The sequence below is a fragment of the Lissotriton vulgaris genome, chromosome 7, assembly GCF_964263255.1.
Source record: "Lissotriton vulgaris chromosome 7, aLisVul1.2, whole genome shotgun sequence".
Taxonomy (NCBI): domain Eukaryota; kingdom Metazoa; phylum Chordata; class Amphibia; order Caudata; family Salamandridae; genus Lissotriton; species Lissotriton vulgaris.
This window is the reverse complement of record NC_141695.1, coordinates 836,142,194-836,166,351: the sequence shown is the minus strand read 5'-3', so window position 1 is coordinate 836,166,351 and position 24,158 is coordinate 836,142,194. Positions and strand designations below refer to the sequence as shown.

The window sequence follows — 24,158 nt, the reverse complement described above, 5'->3', positions numbered from 1 at the left end:
AAAAATGAAGGGGTGCTCCACATGATGATCATACTTTATTTCTCCTATATTAGTGCATAATCCCCCCTCAATACTCTACCAAAAAATGCATATTCCGGATTATTATTACTTGGCCCTACCAGCAGTGACATCCTGTCCTGTTTGCCTGCAGTATAGCTTGTCGTGGGATGCACACTTTATATATTAGTACCTTGAAACTTGTTAGCAACTGTATTGTGCTCTTTGTCAAGTGTTGCTTGTTCCCGTTTGCTTTTTGTGCACATCAATAGTCGAACGCTATCCTTTTTAGATCTGACTTGACACCACAGCAGTCTCATTATCTATTACTAACTCTTTAAAATCTACACAGAGTGGGCTTTGGCTGTACCCATTGAAGTAACACTCTTTCACCTCCTGCTATTGGCTGTCTGGTGTATCATTGTGCCTCTTGGGGGCTGCTTGCATTGCAATGCCCGTGGACTGTTTTTAAATCTAAAAGGTTCACTCAGTCAGTCATTACACATTAAATTCTCGATCTCATTGATGCAATAGATATGTATATATCATGCTTTTTTTTTCTCCATCAAGCCTTTTAAATGTTTTAGTCCGGAACGCAAATGCAACCCAGACGGTTTGGCTTTTACAATGCTTGTTACTGCTAGTAGCTGCATGCTTTCATTTGTGTACCTTGTCAATCACTGAGGGCCCTGTGCTCCGCTGTATGTACTTTCCTTTCTTAGGGCACTGCCTTTCGCCAGGACTAGCGGCCCACTGTTTTAGCAGCTTACTGCTCATTGGGGGCCTTTTTGTTGTAGCGTGGTCCGTGGAGCATGGAATCTGTATATGTGAAGGATGTCCCTTAGTGTGTGGGTGACCGAAATGTGTAGGTTTGAGTGATGCAATGTTTGAGGTCAGCTAGTGCTGACTTTTATCCTGGGAGCAGCTCTTCTCTTGCGCTCCTTACCATAACTCTATTTTGTCATTGCTCAAGACTTACATGCTTTCTCTATGTAGCAATAAGCACCACATTCCTTTTTTTTCTTTTCTTCTTTTAGGGGGGTGGTACTGCATTAGCAGGGAGAACTGTGACACCCGGTACCGCACCATGAGAAGTTTCATGAGCTCCAGGGATTGGCCAAGATCAAAAACTGGTAAGCTGACTCCTTCCTGAGAAGGGATTTTGTATTCTGTAACTAAGAGCCATTGTGTCTCCTATACGATAACAAAGACGCAAACAAATCACAAGCACCTGCAGTGACACAACCCTGTAATTATCTTAAAGTTGCAGACACAGGGATCCCTGGTCTGTCTCCCTGGGCACAGGCTTCATGGGTGCTGGATTCCCAGCTATGTTCAGTAAAAACTCGTTGCGTTTTTGTTGCTCGATTAATGTTATTTATTCTTATCGATGTGTTAAATGCACACCAAACGATTGAATAGTCCTTTTGTTTAACATTCAAAGATTTGTATTCCATATATTTGACATTCCAAAACTTCATATCCCATAATGCATTATTCTTCGAAGAAATGTATGTTCAGTCTTTTTCTTTCCCAATGCATTTCGGCATTTAACGTGCCTTCATCAGGGGATAATTCTATGAAAGTAAATAAATCGTGTTCAAGTCTCTGGAAATCACTGATTATTCCACCACTCCACTGGTGCATGTTAGTGGCAAAAGTGAACAAAATTAAAAAATTAATGTGTGATGGGTTTAGGGAACCGTCCTTCTCTATGTGTGTGGCGTGTATGTTAGTATGAATCTGTGTCTGTGGGCTTATCGTAAATTCGCTGGTGTGTGTTTGAGTGCCTGAAAATGCGAGTGTTCCTCCAATACAGAAGGCGCTTGCTTGCGCGCTGGTGGTGTGTTCATAGTGTTGTGCTAAGGTGTTCCATTAAACAACTAAGTGCCGCAATCAACCAGAGACAATTAAGCCTTGGGTCGCGCGTACCATATTTATAAGTGTGCTTACCGCTAAGGAGCTTCTATATCGCTCTCCGTATCCGGACAACGAGTCCATCTGCTGTGTGATTCACGGTTGCGGGTATGCGTCACTACGATGACGTCTATTTAAAGGGGTAGCGTGAGCGTGACTAATGGCGCTGTGTCTGTTGAGGTGTGATTCAAGTTATTCGAAAAAGTAACAACCCTGTAATTAATCAGAAATACCGTTACCATTGTCTAAATCCTTGGATTACAGATTTCACATGTACACTCCTAACCTCATTCTCCTCTCCCCAATTCCTATAGATATCTCCAATATCCACACAGACCTCTTCACTTCTCAAGTACTCACCCAGACAGTACTCTTGTAGATCTTTTCCTGACGCATGCAAAACAAACACAGGCTGCATTTAGTCTCCACACACAACACGCATATATATTATATGGACCCTTATATCAAAACAGACACCGTATGATTGTCTGGTTACCCTATATCTGCCCAGGCCTAATAATCACAGAGACCCTTTTAGTTAAATGCTGATCATGTTCTCCTCTTTGTCATTTTACAGGCAGTGGCATCCTGTCCTCTCAGCCCGAAGAGAATCCTCATTGGTGGAATGCAAACATGGTGTAAGGAGCAAAATGGACAAAGACTTGGGAAATGGCAATCTGTGAAGGGCGTAGCTCTGTTCTGTTATGGATTTGTTGCCTTCACGTTGTGGTGTATATTTCTATGTGTTAAACTTTTGTTGGCTGTTTATCTCACGAAGTAGCTGATTTGGCACTCTGCTTGCTATGCAGTATAGTATAAAATTTCGCATTTGTACAACAAGCATACAGTCAACAAGCAATAGGAGAGGTAGATAGTTACGGGATTGTTACTGCATTGTGATCTAGTGTTCTTTAAAGAGATGTCAATTCTTCCCTAAACTGGAGAAGCATTGGGGCAGTTCGTATGGAAACATGAAGGTTTATTCTGTGTTGGTGATTAATAACTATTCTTCTTAACTCTCTCACCTAGTGGTATAGCGTTCTCTCTCTGTTGGTGGTTATTTATTTTCTCGCAGTTGGTGGTTATTTTTTTCCACAGGCACTATATATTCTCTTTTACTGTTTTCTTATTGTCTGTTGGTGGTTTCGTCCCCTCTATTGTTGATATAGCTCTCACTGTTGGTTGCATCTCTTTTTCTTTGGGAAATATCTCCCTCTTGGTTGTGTATCTCTTTTTTGCATGTTTATTTGTTTGTGGTGGATGTAGATCTCACTTTGGTGTAATTTTTGCCTGTTGGTGCTCCATGGGTTATCTTTTCTCTGCCCAGGTACTTTGCTTGGGGTTGACCTGTTTTTGTGGGGGGCTATGGGGATTCTATCCTTTTGTTACGTCGTTGTTCTGTCTTTATCAGTTGGCAATTTTCATTTCTATTGATTTATTTTTTTCTGTTGCTGACTTCAACTGTAGTTGTAGTTCTTGAATTCTCGTTGTTTTTCTGTCACTCTTACTGTGAATATTTCTTCCTGCTAATAGTTTGTGTACCCCTGTAGGAGAGTTATTTATAATCTGTGGTTTGTCCATCTCTGTTCATTATTTTGTTCTCTTAAGGATTTGTTAGTAACATATGTCTCACCTTTGCTTTGCATCTTTCTTCTGTCTGAGAGTTGGCTCCCTCTGTTTTTGATGCTTCGCTAACCGCATCTTCCCTGCTCCAGGTTCATTCCGTACTGTTCCAGCGATGTGTGGAGTGGAGCTACACCTAAATCGGAGAAAGGTGAGTTTTACTGTACTGGTAGTGGTATACAGTGCCAAGCATAAACTGAACTCCACTGGGAATGAGATCATCTCCCCTAAACATAGATTCCCCTCCCCTAATACACAATAGCTGGCTACCTGTCGGCTTTTCCTTTAATAATAAGGGGTGAGCAAAAAGTTGAATGTAGTAAATTAGAGAGGGGTATTATTTTTAGGTATTACAGAGATGATTGTGGTAAACTATATGTTCGAGGCATAGGAGCTGTAGATCAAATGCTTTGCATACTCTTGACATCTAGTGTTGGGTCTGGATGTTTGCAGGTTGTTTTTCTTCGAAGAAGTCTTTCCAGTCACGAGGTAGGTGATTCCTCCTTTCGGTGATAGTGCGCATAGGCATCTACTCCATTGTTGGATTGTTTTTTCAGCCATCGGGTTTAGACGTGAGTTGCTGCGCTCTGGTTCGACACTGTTTCTCGGGCTCCCCTCGGTGCATAATACACTCACCCTCGACTGTATTGTTTTCGATTGCGTATCTCTATTCTCCGCGCATCGTATTTACTCAAATTCTTTCGAACGGGTAACTAGTGTAAGGCGGTTGGGCCTACCGGCATCGGGCTGCCTCGCAGTGGATGGAACACACTCCATTAAAATTCTGACCTCTGTGCCACGCAAAATTTACGTGCAGCGACTCAAATGAAGTGTGCAACTTGTGCTTGTCACAGGAGCATATAGAACTGGATTGAGAAGCGCGTATGGCTTTCCGATCAGAGAAGACGCTTCGCGATCGTCGGGCTCGACATCACGACATACAGAGCCAGCACACAGGTTCCATTCCGGACCTCTTTGGAGAAGAGTTGGAACAGGAAATCTGAGAAGCCATAGGAGCACAGGAAGAACAGGATCCCATCACCCCTGGGTAGATAAGAAATATAAATCTGCACCATCGGACCCAGCTTACATCGGGGACAGTTACCATTAGATTCTATAGTTGTGTCTAATGCACGCAAGAGGGCCAATTTCCCAAACGTCGGGGGATGCTCCACCCCCAGAGAGTCTAAATTAATAGACGCCTCTGGAAAAAGAATAGCCTCCCAAGCTGCAAACTTTTGGTGCATTTCCAGTACCAAAGCACTTTTAGTTTGGTATGATAGGGCGCTTTGGGATGAAATGAAGCAATTGCTGCACAAGGCCAAAGCTCAAGACCTAGTGCGGGAGGAACAGCTTCTCTCCAATAATTCCATCAGGCATGCTTTAGAAGCAGCTGACACTGTGGCTAGAGCTATCAACACCATCGTCCTCTTAAGACTGCATCCTTGGTTATACATTTCAGGCTTTAAACCCGAGGTTCAGGCTTCTATCCTTAACACACCATTTGACAAGCAGCACCTCTTTGGCCCTGTAGTAGACTCCTCATTAGAAAAGATGAAAAAGGACACAGAGGTGGCAAAATCCATGGTAGTGCTCCAGTCACCTTCAGGTCGTGGTTCCTTTTGGCGCTTCTTCTATCGTGGCGTGTCATAGAACACCTCATCAGACACTGCCTGAACAACCTACAAAGGCAACAATCAACCCTCTGCCTTTAAGGGTTTCTTCAGAGGGGGTTACAAAGGGAACAATGGCAAGGATAGAGTTAGAGGTTCCAACACACATGCCCCCCCCCCCTCCAATACCAAGCAGTGACTTCAACTCCCTCCCCTCCGGCCATTTAACGCCTGTCGGGGGCGTCCGTCACAATTTCTACCCGTCTGGAAGTCAATAACTACAGACAAATGGGTATTGGAAATTATCTGTTCTGGTTATTACCTGGAGTTTACCAACAGTCCTCCAAACATTCCTCCAAACATTCCTCCATGTTCACACAAACTGTCACCAGACCACTTACACCTCCTCAAGCAAAAGGTTCAGTCTCTCCTTTTGAAGGGAGCTATAGAGCCATTACCACTACAATACCACGAGTCGGGCATATAACTCTTTCTATTTTCTAATACCCAAAAAGGACGGTCCTCTCAGACCTATCTTGGACCTCTGAGAATTGTTGTATACAATCAGACCATTTTCACATGGTAACACTTCAACAAGGGCTCCCACTCCTACAACAGGGCGACTTTCTGTCTACTCTAGACTTAAAGGACGCGTACCTCCATATTCTAATACATCCCGCTCATTGCAAATTTCTCACATCTGTGGTAGTAGGCCATCATTACCAGTTCAAGGTACTCCCGTTCGGAGTCACCACAGCTCCCAGAATCTTTATAAATTGTCTGGCAGTGGTCGCTGCTCACCTAAGAGGACCACACATTCATGTCTTCCCCTACTTGAACGACTATCTCATCAAATCCAGTATGTATCCAAAGTGTCTCCAACACACACCCAGGACACTGAAGTTACTGCACCAACTGGGGTTCACAGCCAATGTGTTGATATCGCATCTTCAACCTTCCAACATTCAAAACTATCTAGGAACCACTTTATATACTCAAAGGGCTCTAGCCTTCCCCAATACAGTCGGAATTCGCAATATTCATGCTCTAGTTCTCCAGTTTCAGCCCACTCACTCGCTGCCAGCTCGAGTATATATGCAACTGCTTGGAATTATGGCTTCTTGCATCATGATCGTTCCCCATGCCAGGCATCCCATGCTTTCCCCCAGGAATGTTTAGTCAATGGAACCTATCACAGGGTCTTTTAACTGATCTAGTGTTGGTAAGTGGACGTACTCATTGCTCTCTGCAGTGGTGGAATCGACAAAATGTATCAAAAGGACGGCCCCTCCTAGATCCTGTTCCACAGACAATGCGAACAACGGACGTGTCCCTCACTGGTAGGGGGGAGGGGGGAGATCACTTTCGTATCACACAGTACAAGACTTGTGGAGTCAACAGCAAAAAACTCTCCTCATAAACCATCTAGAGTTGCTAGCAGTGTTTCTAGCGCTCAACGGATTTCAGACTCACCTTGTCGGCAAAGCTGTCCTAGTTTGTACCGACAACATGACAGCTATGTATTATATATACAAAAACAAGGGGGGGGGGGTCACTCTCTTTCCAACTGTGGCACTTGGCTCAAGACATTTGGAAGTGGGTGATTAACCAAAAAAATCTATCTCCTCACAGAACACCTCCCAGGAGTGAACAATCAGATTGCTGATCTCCTCAACAGACAGACACAGCAAATCCACGAATGGGAACTTCACCCTCAAGTTATCCTCCCATACTTTCAAAGTTTGGAAGTTCCTCAAATAGATCTTTTTGCCACACACCAAAACGCAAAAGGCCCAAACTTCGCCTCCTAGTACCCACACCCACTCTCCAAACGCAATGTACCATGGATAAACTGGTCAGGGATATTTGCCTACGCTTTTCCGCCTCTCCCACTCATCCCATGAGTGGTTCGGAAACTCAGGCAAACATCCCTCACACTGATCCTAGTAGCTCCCACATGGGCTTGTCAACCTTGGTACACCACCCCTATGGAGCTGTCACTACTTCCACACCGAAACCTCCCCTCCCATCCAGTCTCCTCACACACAGCCATGGAGAAAATATACACCCATATCCCACACTACTGAACCTCCCGATCTGGCTCCTGAAATCATAGTTTGGTTATCTAAATCTCCCACCAGACTGTATGAACTTCATTAGAGAGGCCAGAACGCCTATTACAAGAGCCTGTTATGCAGCTAAATGGAAACGTTTTGTTATCTATTGCAATAATAACATCCTCAACCCTCTTGATGCTTCAATACAAAATATAATTTGTTATTGGCTATACTTGCAGCAGTAGGGCTAGCTTAAACTTCTATGCGACTATACCTCGCTGCAATAACTGCGTATCTACAAAATAGGCATCACCTATCTCTTTTTAAAGTGCCAGTAATCAAAGCTTTCATAGAAGGACTTAAAAGAGTTATCACACAAAGACCTGCCCCAGTGTTGAATCTTAATATAGTCCTCACACGATTAATGGACCCGGCCCACCTTTTGAACCCATGCATTAATGTGAACTACAGTTTCTCTCCTGGTAAACCGCTTTCCTCATTGCATTCACTTCACTGAGGAGAGTGGGTGAACTACAGGCACGAACCATAGAAGACTCTTTTTTTCCAACTTCACGGAGACAAAGTGGTTCATCGTACTAACCCCAAGTTTCTACCTAAGGTAGTTTCTTCCTTGCACATCAATCAGTTGGTTGAGTTACCTGCACTCTTACCTCAACCTGATTCAGTGGCAGAATGAGCTCTACACATCTCAGATGTTCGAAGAGCCCTTTTATATTACATCAAAAGAACAAAATCATTTTGTAAAGCCGAACAACTTTTTGTTGCTTTTGTACCACCACACAAGGGCAATCCCATATCCAAGTCTGGTATTGCCAGATGGATTGTTAAATGCATTCAAACTTGTTATGCAAAAGCAAAGCGAACGTTAACAATACGCCCTAGAGCGCATTCCACTCGCTTTCTTAGGAAACATCCCCATAGTTGACATTTGTAAAGCTGCAACATGGTCTTCACCACACACATCTACACAATAGTGTTTGGTGAATGTGTGAGCGAGACAACAAGCTAACGTGGGCCCGGCAGTACTTAAAACTCTTTTTCAGACAACTCCAACCGCTACAGATCAGTCACCGCTTTAGGAGAATACTGCTGTGTAATCTATGCAAAGCATGTGATCTATAACTCATATACCTTGAACGGCTAATGTTACTTACCCAGTAAGCATCTGTCCTTGGCATGTAGAGCTGTGGATTCACATGCGCCCACCCGGGTACCTGTACCTGTTGCAGTTCTCTCCTTTACTCCATATACATATGCATGGACATCTCTATTCTTTACTTACTAACTCCATTCTCACCCTCTGCGAGAAAACAATCTAACAATGGAGTCGATGCCCATGCACACTATCACCGAAAGGAGTCGTCCCCTGCCTCGTGACTGGAAAGACTTCTTTGAAGAAAAACAACTTGCAAACATCCAGACCCAACACTAGATGGCAGGAGTATGCAAAGCATGTGGATCTACCGCTCTACATTCCAAGAACAGATGCTTACTGGGTAAGTAACATTATCCTTACAGCGCTCTGTGGTCTTTGGCCCTGCCCTGGATGCTCCTTGCTGACCCTGCCTTTTCAGATGTCTCTAAATTATGTTGTAATATAAAATGAACCACACTTTGCTTTGCTGCTTACCCGTTGCCTGTTGTGCCTTGAAAGCGTCTTTGGTCTCTTACTCTGATTCTTCTGCTCCTACCCTATCTTTGCCCCTTTCCTCCCACCACTGATCTGATTTCCACTGGTATCCACATTTATAGACGAGTATCTTATTAGGATTGAAGGCGTGGGTAGCCGTTGACAACTGGTATAATGTCAATATTTGTTTCCAGGTGGATTTGCCTTTATGGGCGCATTGATCATCCAGGAAGTGGTGAAGGAGCTTCTTCGAAAGGGCCTGGATAATGCCAAGGTGCTGCTCTTGGCTGGAAGCAGGTTAGTACCTATAAGGTTTCAGCACTGAAGAGAAGATGCACTAGGGGCGAGTAGGGTGAAAGTGTGGCCTGAGGAAGAAACACACTATCGCATAAATTGGAAAGCTAGAGGGTCGGGCATATGTACACACGATTTTGGGAGCCAGTTTTGAGGTAAATAGAGCACCTGCATCTGTTTATTTATGTGAGACGGGAAGAGATGGGCCCCTGCAAGTGATCAAACCTTTTATCTGGCAAGGAGGGTATCTGGGCTTGTTTTAAGGTGTGTGGTAGCAATCTTTAACCCCTTCCGTGCTCGTGACGGAACCACTCCGTCATGAGCCATGGACCCGCTGTGCTGGTGATGGAGTGGTTCCGTCACGGCGCGGCCGCCCCGCCCACGCTGCAGGATTTCCGTGCCTGCGCGGCCGTTCTAATGAGCGGTCGGGGCCGTGACGGAACCACTCCGTCACAAGCACAGCCCGCCCGTGGCTTGTGACGTAGTTGTTCCGTCCCGAGTATGGCGGCGCTGCGCGGCACCCCCAGCGCCGCAGCGGAATTACCGCCGCAGCCAAGGGGTTAAAACTGGACAACTCTCCATATTTAGAGGTGTTTGAGAGTAATCTGGGAGGAGATCAGGACATCTGTATATTTTCCGATGTATTCTTGAGTCATCTATATGATCAGTTTTTTTTTTTTTTAAAGTTTGAATGATCAGTTTTTTTAAAGGTGTGCAGGTGTCAGTTATGAGATCAGGGATTTGAACATGTGTAAAGATGTGTGGAAGCTAGCAACATGGAGATCGGGAATCTCACCATTTTTTTTACGAGCTAGCTCAGAAATCAGGGCAACAATGCTTGTTTTGATGTTTACCAGAGCTAGCTATGTGATGAGAACATCTGTTTTACAGTGTTTAGGAAGTTGCATGAAATTCATGAGACTTGCTTTCAGCGATCTGGATTTTAGCTTGGAAGAGAATCTGAACCCTACAGTACCAAATCGGCAGTCCACCTACAGGGAATTTAAAGATGTATTTACAGCTGTGGTCTGTGACCTACAGTCCCTGACAATCTTTTGGTGAGTCGCAATGTCCAAGCATGATTACATCTGCAAAGAGATCGAAGTGTTCCTGCAGGCTCAGTCTTTCAAGTACTGTAGGGAATGATGCAGGCACGTTGGCTACGGGAAGGCTCAAGGATAGAGTACTGAAGTATAATTCAAATGAACTAGAGGCTGAAACTAAAGTTGAGCTATTCATCATTAAATGTGTCGGTGAACTGATTTAACTTTTTTTCTGTCAGATAAGTTAATTAGGTGACAGACTATAGAGCTGTATAGCGTTGTTAAAGACCTTTTCTTGGAATGCAGGGGCAATCGGAGCCGGTGTAGGTACTGTTTATTACAGGTGTCCAAGGGTCCCTATTGCTGTCACACGTCAGTTGGCTAACCAAGGTACTTATGTTGGGCCTTTTGACTCCCTAAGGGGAGTAGAATTGAACAGTCAATGTGTATCCTTGGGGAGAGTAGAGTTTAGAAACTCACAGCGTGACCCCAATGCCACCACACCATATTCTTGGATGAGTAAGCAGTAGTCTCCCTAAGTTATGCTGGTGAAACCTTCCTGCTGTAACCTAGGCTCGGCTATAAACCTGTAATCAGAGGCGTCATGACCAACCCGCTTTGGCAGCTTAAGTGGGGGTTCCAACTGTTCCAGAAAGCCTGATAAGCTGGGTCTTGCAAAAATGTTTTTGTTTTATTGGTCTCTCCTATTTGTTGGTGTGCATAAAAGCCTCATAAAACACAGTAAGGGAATACCATAGCAGAGCTGAGGTATGGCTGCTAAGTGAACCAGAAGACTAAGAAAGAAATTATGAAAATATTAAAGGGCAAAGAGCAGCAAACCGAGTGAGTGCAAGAGAGAAAGAAAGATTTTAGATAGAAATCGGAAAGGATAGAGCAGAGAAAAAGTAGGAAGAGATGTTGGTAGGAAGAAAAGGTGGAAGGAAACTTGCAAGAAAGGAAGAGTGGTAGGATGGGACGTTGGATAGAGCAAATGAAGGAAAGATTCCTGAAAGAAGGAAGAACGGATGGATCGACAGAAGGGCCCAAGAACGCTTGAAAGGATGGATGGATGGATGGGTGAAAGGAAGAATGGATGAAAGAGTGAAAGGATGGATATGAGTGGATGAATAAATTGATGTGTGAACAGAACGCACATTAGCCGGACGAGATGGTGAAAGGATGGATTGATAGAATAATCAAGCATGGGCGGATGGAAAAAACAATGGTGGCTAGGTGAGCGAAAGGATGAATGTGTGAATAGGTGGATGGAAAGGTGAAAGAATGTACTGATTAATGAAAAAATAGAAATAGGGTTGGTTGGAGGGCAGGAATGAGGACGAATGGCTATATATATATATATATATATATATACACACACAGGTGATTCCAATTGTTCTAGGATGGGTTGGACTTACTTGTATCTCCAACCCAGTGTAATTAGAGGTTTTATGGTGACATTTGAATTTTCTGGCTACTACCTTGCATGCAATGCAATACATGAGAAGCAGTCCCTGATTGTCACGTTCATAAGAGGAAAAATATAGGATAGGTCAGACAAAAAATAACATAATAGCTGGTCCTCCCTGCTTTAAGATATACAGAGGACTTTAATTTTAATAATTACTAAAGTGACTTTAAATAAAGTATTCAGACAAACCCAATTGGCCCACACTGATAGTAATCACAATAGATTCTTAAGTTGATGTATTTATTCAGATTTTGAACTCCACACGTCAATTATTATTTCAAATCTTGGCCTTCACAAAGAATTTATTTTGCTTGTTCACAAAGCTGACTCTTCCCAGTAGCCAATGAGTTTTGTCGAATATCAACTTAGTCAGGGCTTGTTATGTCTAATAGAGTCAAGCCTTCAATACAAGTCTTACCTTAGCACCTAACCTACCAGATAGAGGATCAAATTAGATACACTGCCCTTTTTACACCAACTACTGCTCTCTGTCAAAAGGAGGGTCCAGCATATCGTGCAGATAGTTGTTGTGAGGCATACTTGGCCAAGTGCTTGTCCCCATGAGTCCTTATTTGTCAGTTGCCTGTCCTAGATATTCTCAGTGATTATTCACTGGGTGCTTGCCTTTAATTCAATTCTGTTGGGAAATTTCCTTCTACTTGATTCTCTATTGGTCAATTGCCCATCCTTCTAATGTTAGTTTGTAATTATCCTGCAATTCTTCATTGGTCTGTTCCCTAGTTGGAGTTCCTCATTGCCTGCGGGTTCATTGGTCAGCTGCATGTCCTCTGATTTCTCACTAGCTCATTGCAAGTCTAAGTACTCATGTGAATCCTCATATGTCGGTTACTTGTCATTTGATTTCTTCATGATTGGCCGCCCATGTGGCTCCTCTTTATCATTTAAATTTACCGTGGTTTTCTTTTGCTGCTCTTTAGTTAGTTAGTGAGTGACTGCCGTTTGCCTGATTGATGATTACACCTTTGCCTGTCCAGTGATTGCTCATAGGTTGAATGCCGATCAATTTTGCCATACAGTGGCTGTTGCTTATTTCTCTGTCGCCTCATTCATTGATTACCTGTCAAAGTTCTAATCGGTTTTCCATGGCCCGTTGCCTGCTTCTGCTTCTTGCTGGTCCATTGTTCATCTCTGAGGTTAGATTCAATGTCCAATCATCCCTTCACCGTTGCATTCCGGGTCAGTGGTTCTTAATTAGGAGATTACATGTCCACTTATTTATCATTGGTTCAGTTCCTCATTTATTTACTTTTCTCGATGCCTCTTAATTTGTTGTGACCAGTCCGACAGGTGTTAATTGGGAAATTGTGTACCTTTTTATTTCCTAATGGTTGTCTGCATGACCTTGTAAATTTCAAAAGTTGACTGATTAGCCTTGGAATTATTTATTACCCCACTATTCGTAGTAATGCTTCCCCGTGTTAGAATAAATGTTCTCTGTTTTTGTAAATTGGTTGATTATATGTTATCCTTTGTATACTCCTGCCATCTAGTGGTTGGTCGGGAACGTGCATCTAACTTAATCGGCTCGACAATTGTCCTGTCTGCCATGATGAGATCTTTCATATGAAGTCTTCTCTTAGAACTTCCATATAAGGGCAATTCATAAAAGTTAGTTTTGTGCACAAATCCAACCACATAGCAGCAGAAATGTATGTGGTAATTATTCTAAAGAGAGCGAAATCGATAACATTTGTGGCTAAATCTTCATATAGCCCCAAAATGTGCAAACTTACTAAAACTGTTACCGTGGGCCATGATAGTAAAAGTGCATTCATGCGTATTTACATTAGAAAAACCCATTTTAAAACTACATTTTAAACCCAGCAGCAAAAGTTGTGTGTAAAATGATTTTAGATAGTATAAAAATACTGGCAGCCATAACGAAAGTCTGCAAGTAAGCCCAATATTTATATTCTTGGACGTATAGAATATTGTGGGCCAAAGATGCAAGCAGGTATTGTTGCAGGGATTCTGCACATACACAGAACTATGCGCAGGATTATGGGACCTCGGTGTATAGGGGCTAAGCCTCCCTACTGCCTTAGTACCCATGAGCCCAGGACCGACTAGCTATAGTGCCTCACTCGCTCTCCTACTCCCAAATTGAGAAACCAATGATTAGACACCCCAGAACACAACACTCCTGGATCTCTCAGGAAACGCAGTAACAAGACACACCTTTCCGCTCACATTCTTGTACTTGTCCACAATCATACGGGCGTCACTAGAACAGTCCTGGTCATGGGCCAGCAAGGAACCCACCAACAGATCATAATCTAGGTCCGCGCCTGAAGTAGTGGAGAGGCAGATATCCAAGGCCCAATAGAAGGGCACCGTCAACAGTGGAAAACAGGTTGCACGCAAGTCATTTTGAGACCAAAAGAATAATTGTCATTAACCCCTTCACTGCGGCGGGTATTCCGCCGCAATGCTAAGGGGGCGGGGCGGCTGCGCAGCGGCCGCATGCTGGTGACGGAACCACTCCGTCACCAGCCTCGGTTGAGCTGTGCGCATGACGGAGCGGTTCCGTCATGGCCCGCCCCGCTCAATGGAACGTCCAGCGCAGGCACGAAATTCGCGCCGTGCAGGCGTTCCGAGCGGGCCATGACGGAAACGCTTCGTCATCGGCACAGCGCACCCGCAGCTGATGACGGAGCGGTTCCGTCATCAGCATCGAACCGGTAAAAGGACTGTACAAAAGAGAAAAAATCGCGCACTGTAGGAGTAGGGACATCTGGATCAGCGAATTTGAGAGCCAGTACTAAAGCCTGCAGCTCAGCCAACTGAGCTGTGCAGTCTCCAGGAGACTGTGTGTGGACTAAGGAAGACTTAAACACACCGTCAACCATAGAGCCCGCCTCAATAGCATATGCAGCCGAGTAAGCATGTTTGTAATACACGTCCGGCTGCGCAGATCCGTCGGTATAAACTATACATTTGTATTGGTCAAGAGGAAGCGAAAACTGTGGCTCAGTATGAACCTCTTCGTACTGTAAACTCTCCTGCGTTTGACATCGGCTGAGGTCACTTTCATCTTTGACCCATCCTTGCAAAGAACTTGCCCACTGTATCACACGCAGGTATAAGGCTTTAGAATTCTGTACGCTCACCTTTGTGACCGCTTCTAGATTAGGCACAGGTGATACCATACACATGCGTTTTCCCTGAGCCAAAGAGCGTTCCTTCAGGATCTCCATCTGTACTGCTATAATAATTTTCCAAACGGGTGGAAAACACATCTTGGCTGGGGTGTACAAATGCGATTTGTAGGCAATGGGGACCGTAGCTCCCTCAATGGACGTTGGGTAAGGGAAACCCACTGTAGTTGGTACAATCCGTATGACTAAGTACGTTGTGTTGTCACGATAGTTTGTCGCCAGCAGACCAAAATGCAAAGACAGAAGAATTTCTGTATGTTCCGGAAGCGAGCTGGAAGACGAAAAGGAGGGTTGTATCAACTCATAAAGTGGTTTGATACGCTGGGCATAATCAGGAATGTATGTCCTCCCGAAATTCAAAAAACCCAGCAAAGATTGTAACTTCTTAAGAATGGAAGGAGGCTTTAATTGAGCATAATTTTCTAGAAAGTGGGGGGCTAACCCCCTTCCTTCACTGTTGAGTTTGTAACCCAAAAAGAGAACCGCCAAATAGGTGATGTGCGACTTTGCAAAATTAAATTTGTGCCCTAAGTCTGCAAAGGACCAGATGATGCAGTCAACAGGCACCAGATGCGGTATCAATTTGTCATCCGTCAACTAAATGTCATCGACGTAAGAGAAAGCATCAGGATCTATGTCATGTAAAAGTGACACAACACGCGCAGCAAACGCACCAGGGCTATTCTTCTAGCCCAAAAGACAAACTTTTAAATCTTTTCTGATTGCCAGCCGCAGTAAATGCTGTCCAGTCACTGCTCTCAGGAGCCAAATTGTGACTGTAAAATCCATTGGAAATGTCCAAAGTTGTGTTATACTTTTTACGGACAATATTGTGTTCGAGGCATGTGGGCGGCTGAATTCATATCTGTGCATAGATCGCTGCCTAGTGTTGGGTCCGGATGATTGCACCTTGTTGTCCTGGAAGAGTCTTCGAAGTATCACAAGATAGGTGACTCCTCCCCTGGACTACAGTGCGCATGGGCATCTTCATCCTCAGATTGTTTTTTTCTGCCATTGGGTTTGGATGTTAATCCTATACTCCAACTTCGGAATCGAAACAAAACTTTTCTAAAGGCCTTCAACTTCGACGGTATTGTTCTCACTCGGTACTTATTGACTCAATCAAACTTTTCATCTCGGACCGGTCGTCGACGCGGGCCGTTGGGCCTTTTCCACGCCACGTGGGCCTGCTGTCGATGGAAAGGAGCCCGTTCAAAAGGTGCCCACAATGCCACTCCAAGTTCCCGCATACTGACAAACACTCAGTATGCAACAAGTGCCTATCACCAGACCATAAGGAAGAAACCTGCCCAGCCTGTGCCCAATTCCGTTAGAAGAAAACCCTCCAGAATCGACGGGCCGCTAGTCAAGAGATGCAGCGACAGGCACCGGAACCAGACAACATCTTCGATGATCACCAAGAACTTCCAGAAGTGACAGATTCGGACCTAGAGATCGTCACTGTCGAGGACCACTCGGACTCCGATGACGAGATCCCACCGGGGCAAATCGTGAGTACACTGCCCTCGACACCGATTACCCCGTTACCGAAGGCTCCGGTAAAGGCCTTAGCCAAGATCCGAAGAAACATTTGCCAGCCCCGCCATCCGGCTCGGCTCCAAAACCAAATTCCAAGCCTTCAGAGACCCCAGGGCTAAGTAACGTGATCCCAAAGAAGGTTCTAGAACCCAAGAAGGTCGTCGACCCGAAGGGCGCCAAACCGAAAAAGGCCGTACAGCCTAAAGGCGTCGACCCGAAGAAGGGCGCCGAACCAAAGAACGCCGCCGAGCCAAAAGGCGCCGAACCTAAAAAGGCCGCTGAGCCAAAGAAGGCACAGAGCCGAAGGGTGCCGACCCGAAGAAGGCCGTCGACCCAAATAAGCCCGCTGTGCCGAAGGTCGCCGAACCGAAGAAGGTTGCCGATGTAAAGGGTGCCTCACCGAAGCCTGTGGTCCAGCCGGAGAAGGCTATCGAACCAAAGACAAGTGCTCCAAAAAGACCGGTCGATTCCAAAAAAGCCATCGACTTGACAAAGGACAGTGAACCGAAACAACCTGTTGAACAAAGGGTCCGAGCCGAGAAAAAGCAATAAGGCACCGAAAGTCGTCGAACCAAAAAGGGTTATCGACCCAGAGGCAATAGTCGATCCAAAACAGACTACGCCAAAGAAGTCAACTACACAGTCACGGACAGTGGAAGAAGAACTCTTCCATCCAGATCCATCAGACGAACAGGCAAAAATATATATTAATTCTGAGACTGGTAAAGTCACAATCCTACGCAGGAAGAAGAGACCTCTGGACACGGACTCTCATTCCCTCATTCCTCTAAAGAAGAAGGACTTTGGGACTTCTCCCTCTAGACCCTTCACTCCTTTCTATCCCACTATGCCTATTACGCCTTTTGCTCCTTACTCTCCTTCTCACTATGGGGGCAATGAGGGTGACACAGGGGAAGATCCTCAGCATGATTATGACTATCCAGAGGATCCTAACCCCCAAAATGAACCATGGGGAGAGCCAACTGACCCATATGACACACATCCCATCCCCGATGTCTCCTCATACCCAGCAAAGCTGTCACCTACCGACGACACCATTGTCTTCAACCAACTAATAGACAGGACAGCGCAGTACCACAACGTAGACATGCACAATGACCCTATAGACGAAGACTTCTTATTTGACACATTCCCTACTTCCCTACTTCAGAGTAAAACGTCAGAACACTACCTATGCTAAAGGGGGTATTAAAACACGCGCCTGATATATTCAAAGATACAGCCAGAGCACCGTAATCAATCCCAGGATTGAAAAGAAATATAGAGCAGCCCCTACAGACCCTACCTATATCAGAGGGCAGTTACCATTAGACTCACTGGTAGTGGCTAATGCACGCAAAAGGGCCAACTCAGACAACAGGAGAGGCTCCTCCTCCTGATAAAGAGTCAAAAAATACTAGAGGCTTCGGGTAAAAGGGTAGCATCACAGGCCTCCAATTCATGGAGAATTGCGAATACACAAGCTCTGCTAGCTCGTTACGACAGATTTAGAAAAGGGGGTGGTGATGAACAGAGTGTCTGAGTTAAACAGACCACTCTTACCCAGTCCAAAGATCAGGGCTTGATCCATCACCGTTATTTATCTCACTGCCCCATCCCAGCTCAGAACCTGGCTATATGCAAATCAGTCTGTCCCTGGCCCAGTGCATCATGGGAACAGGGCAGACTAAACTACCAAGCCAATTCTTCAGCTCGTTACGACAGAGCACACTATGACCAGCTCGAAAGCTTAATGCAACACCTGCCTGAGCCTTTCAAAGCCCAAGCTAATGACCTCATACAGGAGGGAAAATTTATTACAAACTCCTCCATCAATGGGTGCGCCTGACACAGCTGACACTGTGGCCAGGTCTATTAACACTAGCGTTTTACTACGGAGAAACACATGGCTGCGTATTTCGGGCTTTAAGAACGAGGTGCAGTCCACCATTCTTAACCAACCAGTCAATCAAGACTTCCTTTTTGGCTCTGCAGTCGACACCATTTTAGACAAAATGAAGAAAGACACAAACTGCAAAATCAATGGGCGCATTGCAGTTTCATCAACACAGAGGTTCCTTTCGACGCTCCTCATACAGAGCAGCTACACGGGGCAATACTACACAGACCTCATCTACAGTCAAAGGCCACACCCAAGGTTTCTTTAACAAGAACTCCAACAGAGGACGTTATAGGGGCAACAATAGCAGGGGAAGAGGACGTGGAGGCAATAACACCAGAGTCTCCACTGCCACAAAACAGTGACTTCATCACGCTACCTCCAGACCACCTAACACCGGTCGGAGGCAGACTCCAACAATTCCTACCTGTCTGGAACGCAATTACCACGGACAGGTGGGTGAGACAAATTATCCAGTATGGTTATTGCCTAGAACTCACCTCTACCCCACCAAACATACCACCCAGACACCGTCCTATGTCCAAAGAACACATCACCCTGCTACAACAAGAGGTGAAATGCATGCTGGAAAAGGGGGCCCTAGAGCCAGTCCCTTTCCAACACAAAGGGACAGGAGTATACTCCCTATATTTCTTATTCCCAAGAAGGACGGTTCCCTCAGACCAATATTGGACCTCAGACCCCTAAATCAATACATACTGTCGGAGCACTTCCATATGATCACACTACAGCAAGAGCTCCTGTTGCTACAGCAAGGAGACTTCCTAGCAACATTGGACCTCAAGGATGCGTATTTTCACATACCCATCCATCCAGCTCACAGAAAATATCTCCGGTTCACAATAGAAGGTCAACACTACCAATTCAAGGTTCTCCCCTTCGTGGTAACCACGGCTCCAAAAGTGTTTACAAAATGCTTAGCGACAGTAGCTGCACATCTCAGGAGGCAACACATCCATGTGTTCCCGTACCTAGACAGTTGGCTGATACAAGCAAAATCGTACAAACAGTGTGCAAGAGACAGGTCTCAAACACTTCAGATGCTACACAGCCTAGGGTTTTCAATAAACTACCTAAAATCGCATCTCAAACCGTCCCACACACAAAAATATCTGGGAGCTACTATAGATACCTCAGTGGCAAAGGCATACCCAAACTCAGCGAGGATAGCCAGCATGCAGATGCTCATTCGCAAATTTCTGCCACAACACTATCTACCAGCTCGAGTCTTCATGCAGCTCCTAGGCATTATGGCCTCCTGCATATTCATTGTCCCCCATGCCAGACTTCAAATGCGCCCATTGCAAGAATGCCTAGCACGGCGGTGGAACCAAGCTCAAGGACAACTAAAAGACCTAGTGTTGGTAGACAGTCGCGGTCACAACTCTCTGCAGTGGTAGAACCCACAAAACCTTTCCAAGGGGCGACTGTTCCAAGAGCTGGTTCCACAACTAGTACTAACAGCGGATGCATCACTGACAGGCTGGGGAGCCCACCTCCTTCACTACACAGTACAAGGGCTCTGGACAATCAAACAAAAGAAACTGCATATCAACCAACTAGAGTTGTTGGCGATATTCCTAGCCCTGAAAGCATTCCAAAAATACTTGTACAGCAAGACTGTGTTGATCCGGACGGACAACATAACAGCAATGTACTATATCCAGAAACCGGGAGGAACACACTCTCCACAGCTGTCCCACTTGGCACAGAGCATATGGAAGTGGGCAATTCCAAAATACATCTTTCTCCTGGCAGAACACCTCCCAGGGAAAGACAATCAAATAGCAGACCTGCTCAGCAGGCACAGCCAGCAACTACATAAATGGGAGATTCACCCCCAAGTTCTCTAACTATTCTTCAGGTAGTGGGGACACCCAGAGATAGACCTGTTTGCCACAAATGAAAACTCAAAATGCCAGTACTTTGCCGCCAGGTTCCCACATCCGTTGTCACAAGGCAATGCGATATGGATGAACTGGTCAGGCAGATTTGCGTACGCTTTTCCCCCAGCACCACTGATTCCGCTGGTGGCACGCAAACTGCGGCAACAGTCACTCACACTGATCCTAGTTGCTCCCACATGGGCGAGACAGCCATGGTACACAACGTTCCTGGAGCTTTCAGTAGTTCCTCATCAAAGGCTGTGCCTCGCACCCCATCTTCTAACTCAGAACCATGGAGAAATAAGACACCCAGATCCCAATCAGATGAACCTAGCGATCTGGCTCCTGAAGTCTTAGAATTTGGATACCTTAACTTGCCTCCAGACTGCATGAACATCATTAAGGAGGCAAGACGACCAACTACGAGAGCGTGCTATGCAGCTAAATGGAAGAGATTTGTTATTTACTGCAACAATAACCAAATCAACCCATTAGATGCTTCCATACAGAACATTATATGTTACCTGCTGCATCTTCAAAGATGCAACCTAGCATACTCTTCGATAAGACTACACCTCGCTGCTATAGCAGCATACCTTCAAAACAGGAAACACCTTTCACTGTTTAGAGTACCAGCAATCAAGGCTTTTATGGAGGGTCTTAACCCCTTCCACGCTGATGACGAGCTGGGCTCGTCATGGCGTAGCCTCCTCGCACGCTGATGACGAGCCCAGCTCGTCACGTAACATGCGTTTTTTTAAATCTCAGCGTGCGAGCGGAATTCCGATAGCGCGCATGAGGTTAAAAGGGTGATCCCTCCAAGACACCCCCCTTCCCCAGTCTGGAATCTAAATATAGTACTTACCAGACTTATGGGACCTTCTTTCGAACCTCTACACTCATGCAAACTGCAATTCTTAACGTGGAAGGTGGCATTCTTGATTGCCATTACCTCACTCAGGCGAGTTAGCGAGTTACAAGCACTTTTCATGCAAGTACATGCTAACAGGGTGGTTCTTAGAACAAACCCTAAGTTTATGCCAAAGGTCATATCCAATTTCCATATTAATCAATCAATAGAACTGCCAGTGTTCTTCCAAAATCCACTGTCAGTAGCTGAAAGAGCCATACACACACTGGATGTATAGAGAGCTCTGCTTTATTATGTGGACAGAACGAAATCATTTAGGAAAACAAAGCAATTATTTGTTGCTTTTTCACCACAACATACAGGAAATCCAATAGCAAAGTCCGGAATAGTCAGATGGATAGTTAAATGCATTCAAATATGTTATCTAAAGGCTAAACGCACTTTAAATGTCCCCCCAAGAGCACACTCTACGCGAAAAATTGGGGCATCCATGGCTTTCCTGGGAAATATTCCTCTTGAAGACATATGTAGAGCAGCCACATGGACTACCATACACACTTTCACAAAACACTACTGTGTAGACGTGCAATTAAAGCAGCAAGCTGCTATAGGCCAGGCTGTCCTCAAAACTCTCTTTCAAACTGCTGCAGCTGGCACAGGTAACCACCGCTAGAGGAGATACTGCTATACAGTTTTTGCACAGATATGAATTCAGCAGCCACATGCCTCGAACGGAATATGCTACTTACCAGTATGCATCTGTTCTTGGCATGTAGGGCTGCTGGCATTCAACTGGGCCAAAATGTCACTAACTTACGCTTTCACCTCCCGTCTGATCTGATACTGCGCCTGAGGATGCAGCATTGATCGCACAGGGATCTCATGTGCTAGTGAATCTCTATCCCAGCCAACCTGATTGCGATACACAGCGGGCACTAGGGCTATAGCCAATTCCAATGCATAAGCCTGTCTAGTCTCATCAGAGACCTAATTTGAAAAGCTCTGGTGTATCCTGTCCTCTCCGCGGGAAGACGCTAAAACAAATGGAGGAGGCCAGTCTGCCTCCGCCAACAATGTCATATGACAAGGTAAGGTTATCTCAAAAGATACCCTTAATTGTACGTTGTATATCACCTTCAATTTGGGGGTGCAACTTGTGTATCAGCTGTTTCCACAGTAATGAATGTGTCAGAGGCTCTCTCCTCCAGACAAGGACGGAGAACCTCTGGTAACTTTCACCACGCTATCTAGGAGTGTCACAGCCCATCTCCAATCCAGTAGCAGGGTTCCCACCGTCTGAGGCATACATCGCTGTTAAAGCGGCAACTTTTTTCTTCTGAAACTAGACACGATATGTCATTTGTGCCTCCGGTCTGGCTTTTAAATCAAACTGGCGTAGCGGATCACATCGTTGTTGCGTGGTCTCGCCTTTTCTACAATCTTGACATTCCCCTCCACCGGACTGTTGATCCGACGAGTCCTGCAAGGAATGAGGAGAACGGGGATCAGGAACCTGAAACCACTCTTGCGTCTTAAGCTTAGAGTGGTCACGCAAATCATACCTATGCTCTGAAGCATCAGGTGTCTGTGAACCAGCAAGTGAACCTTGCGTCTGCTGTTGTTGTTGTTTATTCTTGTTCCAATTTATTTTTAGGAAAGAATGGACGCCCCTCCTTTTCAGGAGGGGGTTTATTTTGTGGCTGAGTAAAAGGTTTATTCCCTGAATTATTATGCTAGAATGCTTTATACACCTTAGCAATAATCTTAGGCAGTTTGCGTTGTTTATCAAGGTCTTCTAATGCCTCAAGGTGCTGACTCACTAGCAAACTAACCGCTTCTCCTTTTATATTGGCAAGTATCATATCAGAGACTCTGGGGAACACCCCAACCAGTCTCATCCCCAACTCCAGGGCGGCCTCTATCCAGTGCTCCTCTTAAAGTTTCATAAGAACTGTCAGAAACACTGTCCTGGAGGGGATGCCAAAGCATAGAGAATACAGCGCTGCAAACACCTTACCCCAGGCGGTGCAATCAGCCAAAGTGGGAATAAGATCTTTTGGAAAACTCACGTTAACGATTCTGTGTTTATCCAAAGGAGAAGTATTGGGAAATACAGCGTCAAGTTGCTCAAATCGCTCAGCTAACCAGAATAGCAATTTATCTCTATTTTGAGGACGCTTCCCCATCACTGAACTAATCGTGATCGGGCTAATAACCATGCCACCATGTCCTGGTTGCTGAGGTGAGAGGTGGGGCTCTAGCCGGAGTCACCTGGATCATGCGGGACATATATTGTACCACACTTATGTGAATATTAACTAACGATTCATGTAAGTCTCGTAGCTCTGCGTGTGAAACACCGCAATAATTTGGGTGTGGTGTAAAACCCGCCAAAAAGGGACATGAGGCCCCTTGACAAATAAAGAGCATAAACTAACTACTGTAACAGGGTGAGGTAGGGCGCCATTCAACCAGATTGTGTGCTCCCAAGCTGACAACGGAACTTCAAGTGACCGATGAGGTCTATAATCCCGGGTAACCGCAATGTGTTCATATTCATGAAAGAAATCATCATTCCCTTCCACTGCTGGGAACTTAACCCAAGAATACAAAAACCTCGAAGAGAAAAGTGGAGAAGTGTGGCTCAGGGGTTAGAGGCGGCAGACCCGGAAGCTGAGATCAGTCCTGGACCAGGGTTCAATTCCCACCCTCGGCGGGTCTTGGGCTCAAAAAATTCCACGGACTCGATAATTCTCGTTCCGGTGCCTACTCAACTCACGGGTTTACACTCTGCGACTCTGGGCAATAGCTTGCTTAATCTCCACTACGGCCCCTCGCGGCGGGATGCCTGGCTTTCACCTTGTGGATACCCTGCTGGGGTTAGCTCACAGGGGAATACCAGGACGGGTTCCCAAGGCAAGCGCCTTGATGCCTTCGGGTGATACGTGCGCTATATAAATCGCAATACATTTACATTTACATTTACAAAAGCAGCGTTCGCTTCAACCACAAAGATAATGGTTTCCCCCGCAACTGGGACTCCATGTTGCGTCAAACGAGCAGTCAGTGATGCGCGAATATGAGTAGCAATAGCCATTA

General features: G+C 45.3%; 1 protein-coding gene across 4 annotated transcripts in view; it reads left to right on the top strand.

The window, feature by feature from the left end:
- The window catches only part of NOTUM (notum, palmitoleoyl-protein carboxylesterase), a 172,817-nt gene that overhangs the window by 79,082 nt on the left and 69,577 nt on the right, over window positions 1-24,158 (top strand). For all 4 annotated transcript variants that reach the window (XM_086931182.1, XM_086931181.1, XM_086931180.1 and 1 more), the window contains exons 4-7: window positions 1,035-1,130; window positions 2,492-2,552; window positions 3,630-3,688; window positions 9,053-9,155. In XM_086931182.1, coding sequence (XP_086787308.1) covers window positions 1,035-1,130; window positions 2,492-2,552; window positions 3,630-3,688; window positions 9,053-9,155 — 319 coding nt within the window. The remainder of the gene's footprint in view (window positions 1-1,034; window positions 1,131-2,491; window positions 2,553-3,629; window positions 3,689-9,052; window positions 9,156-24,158) is intronic.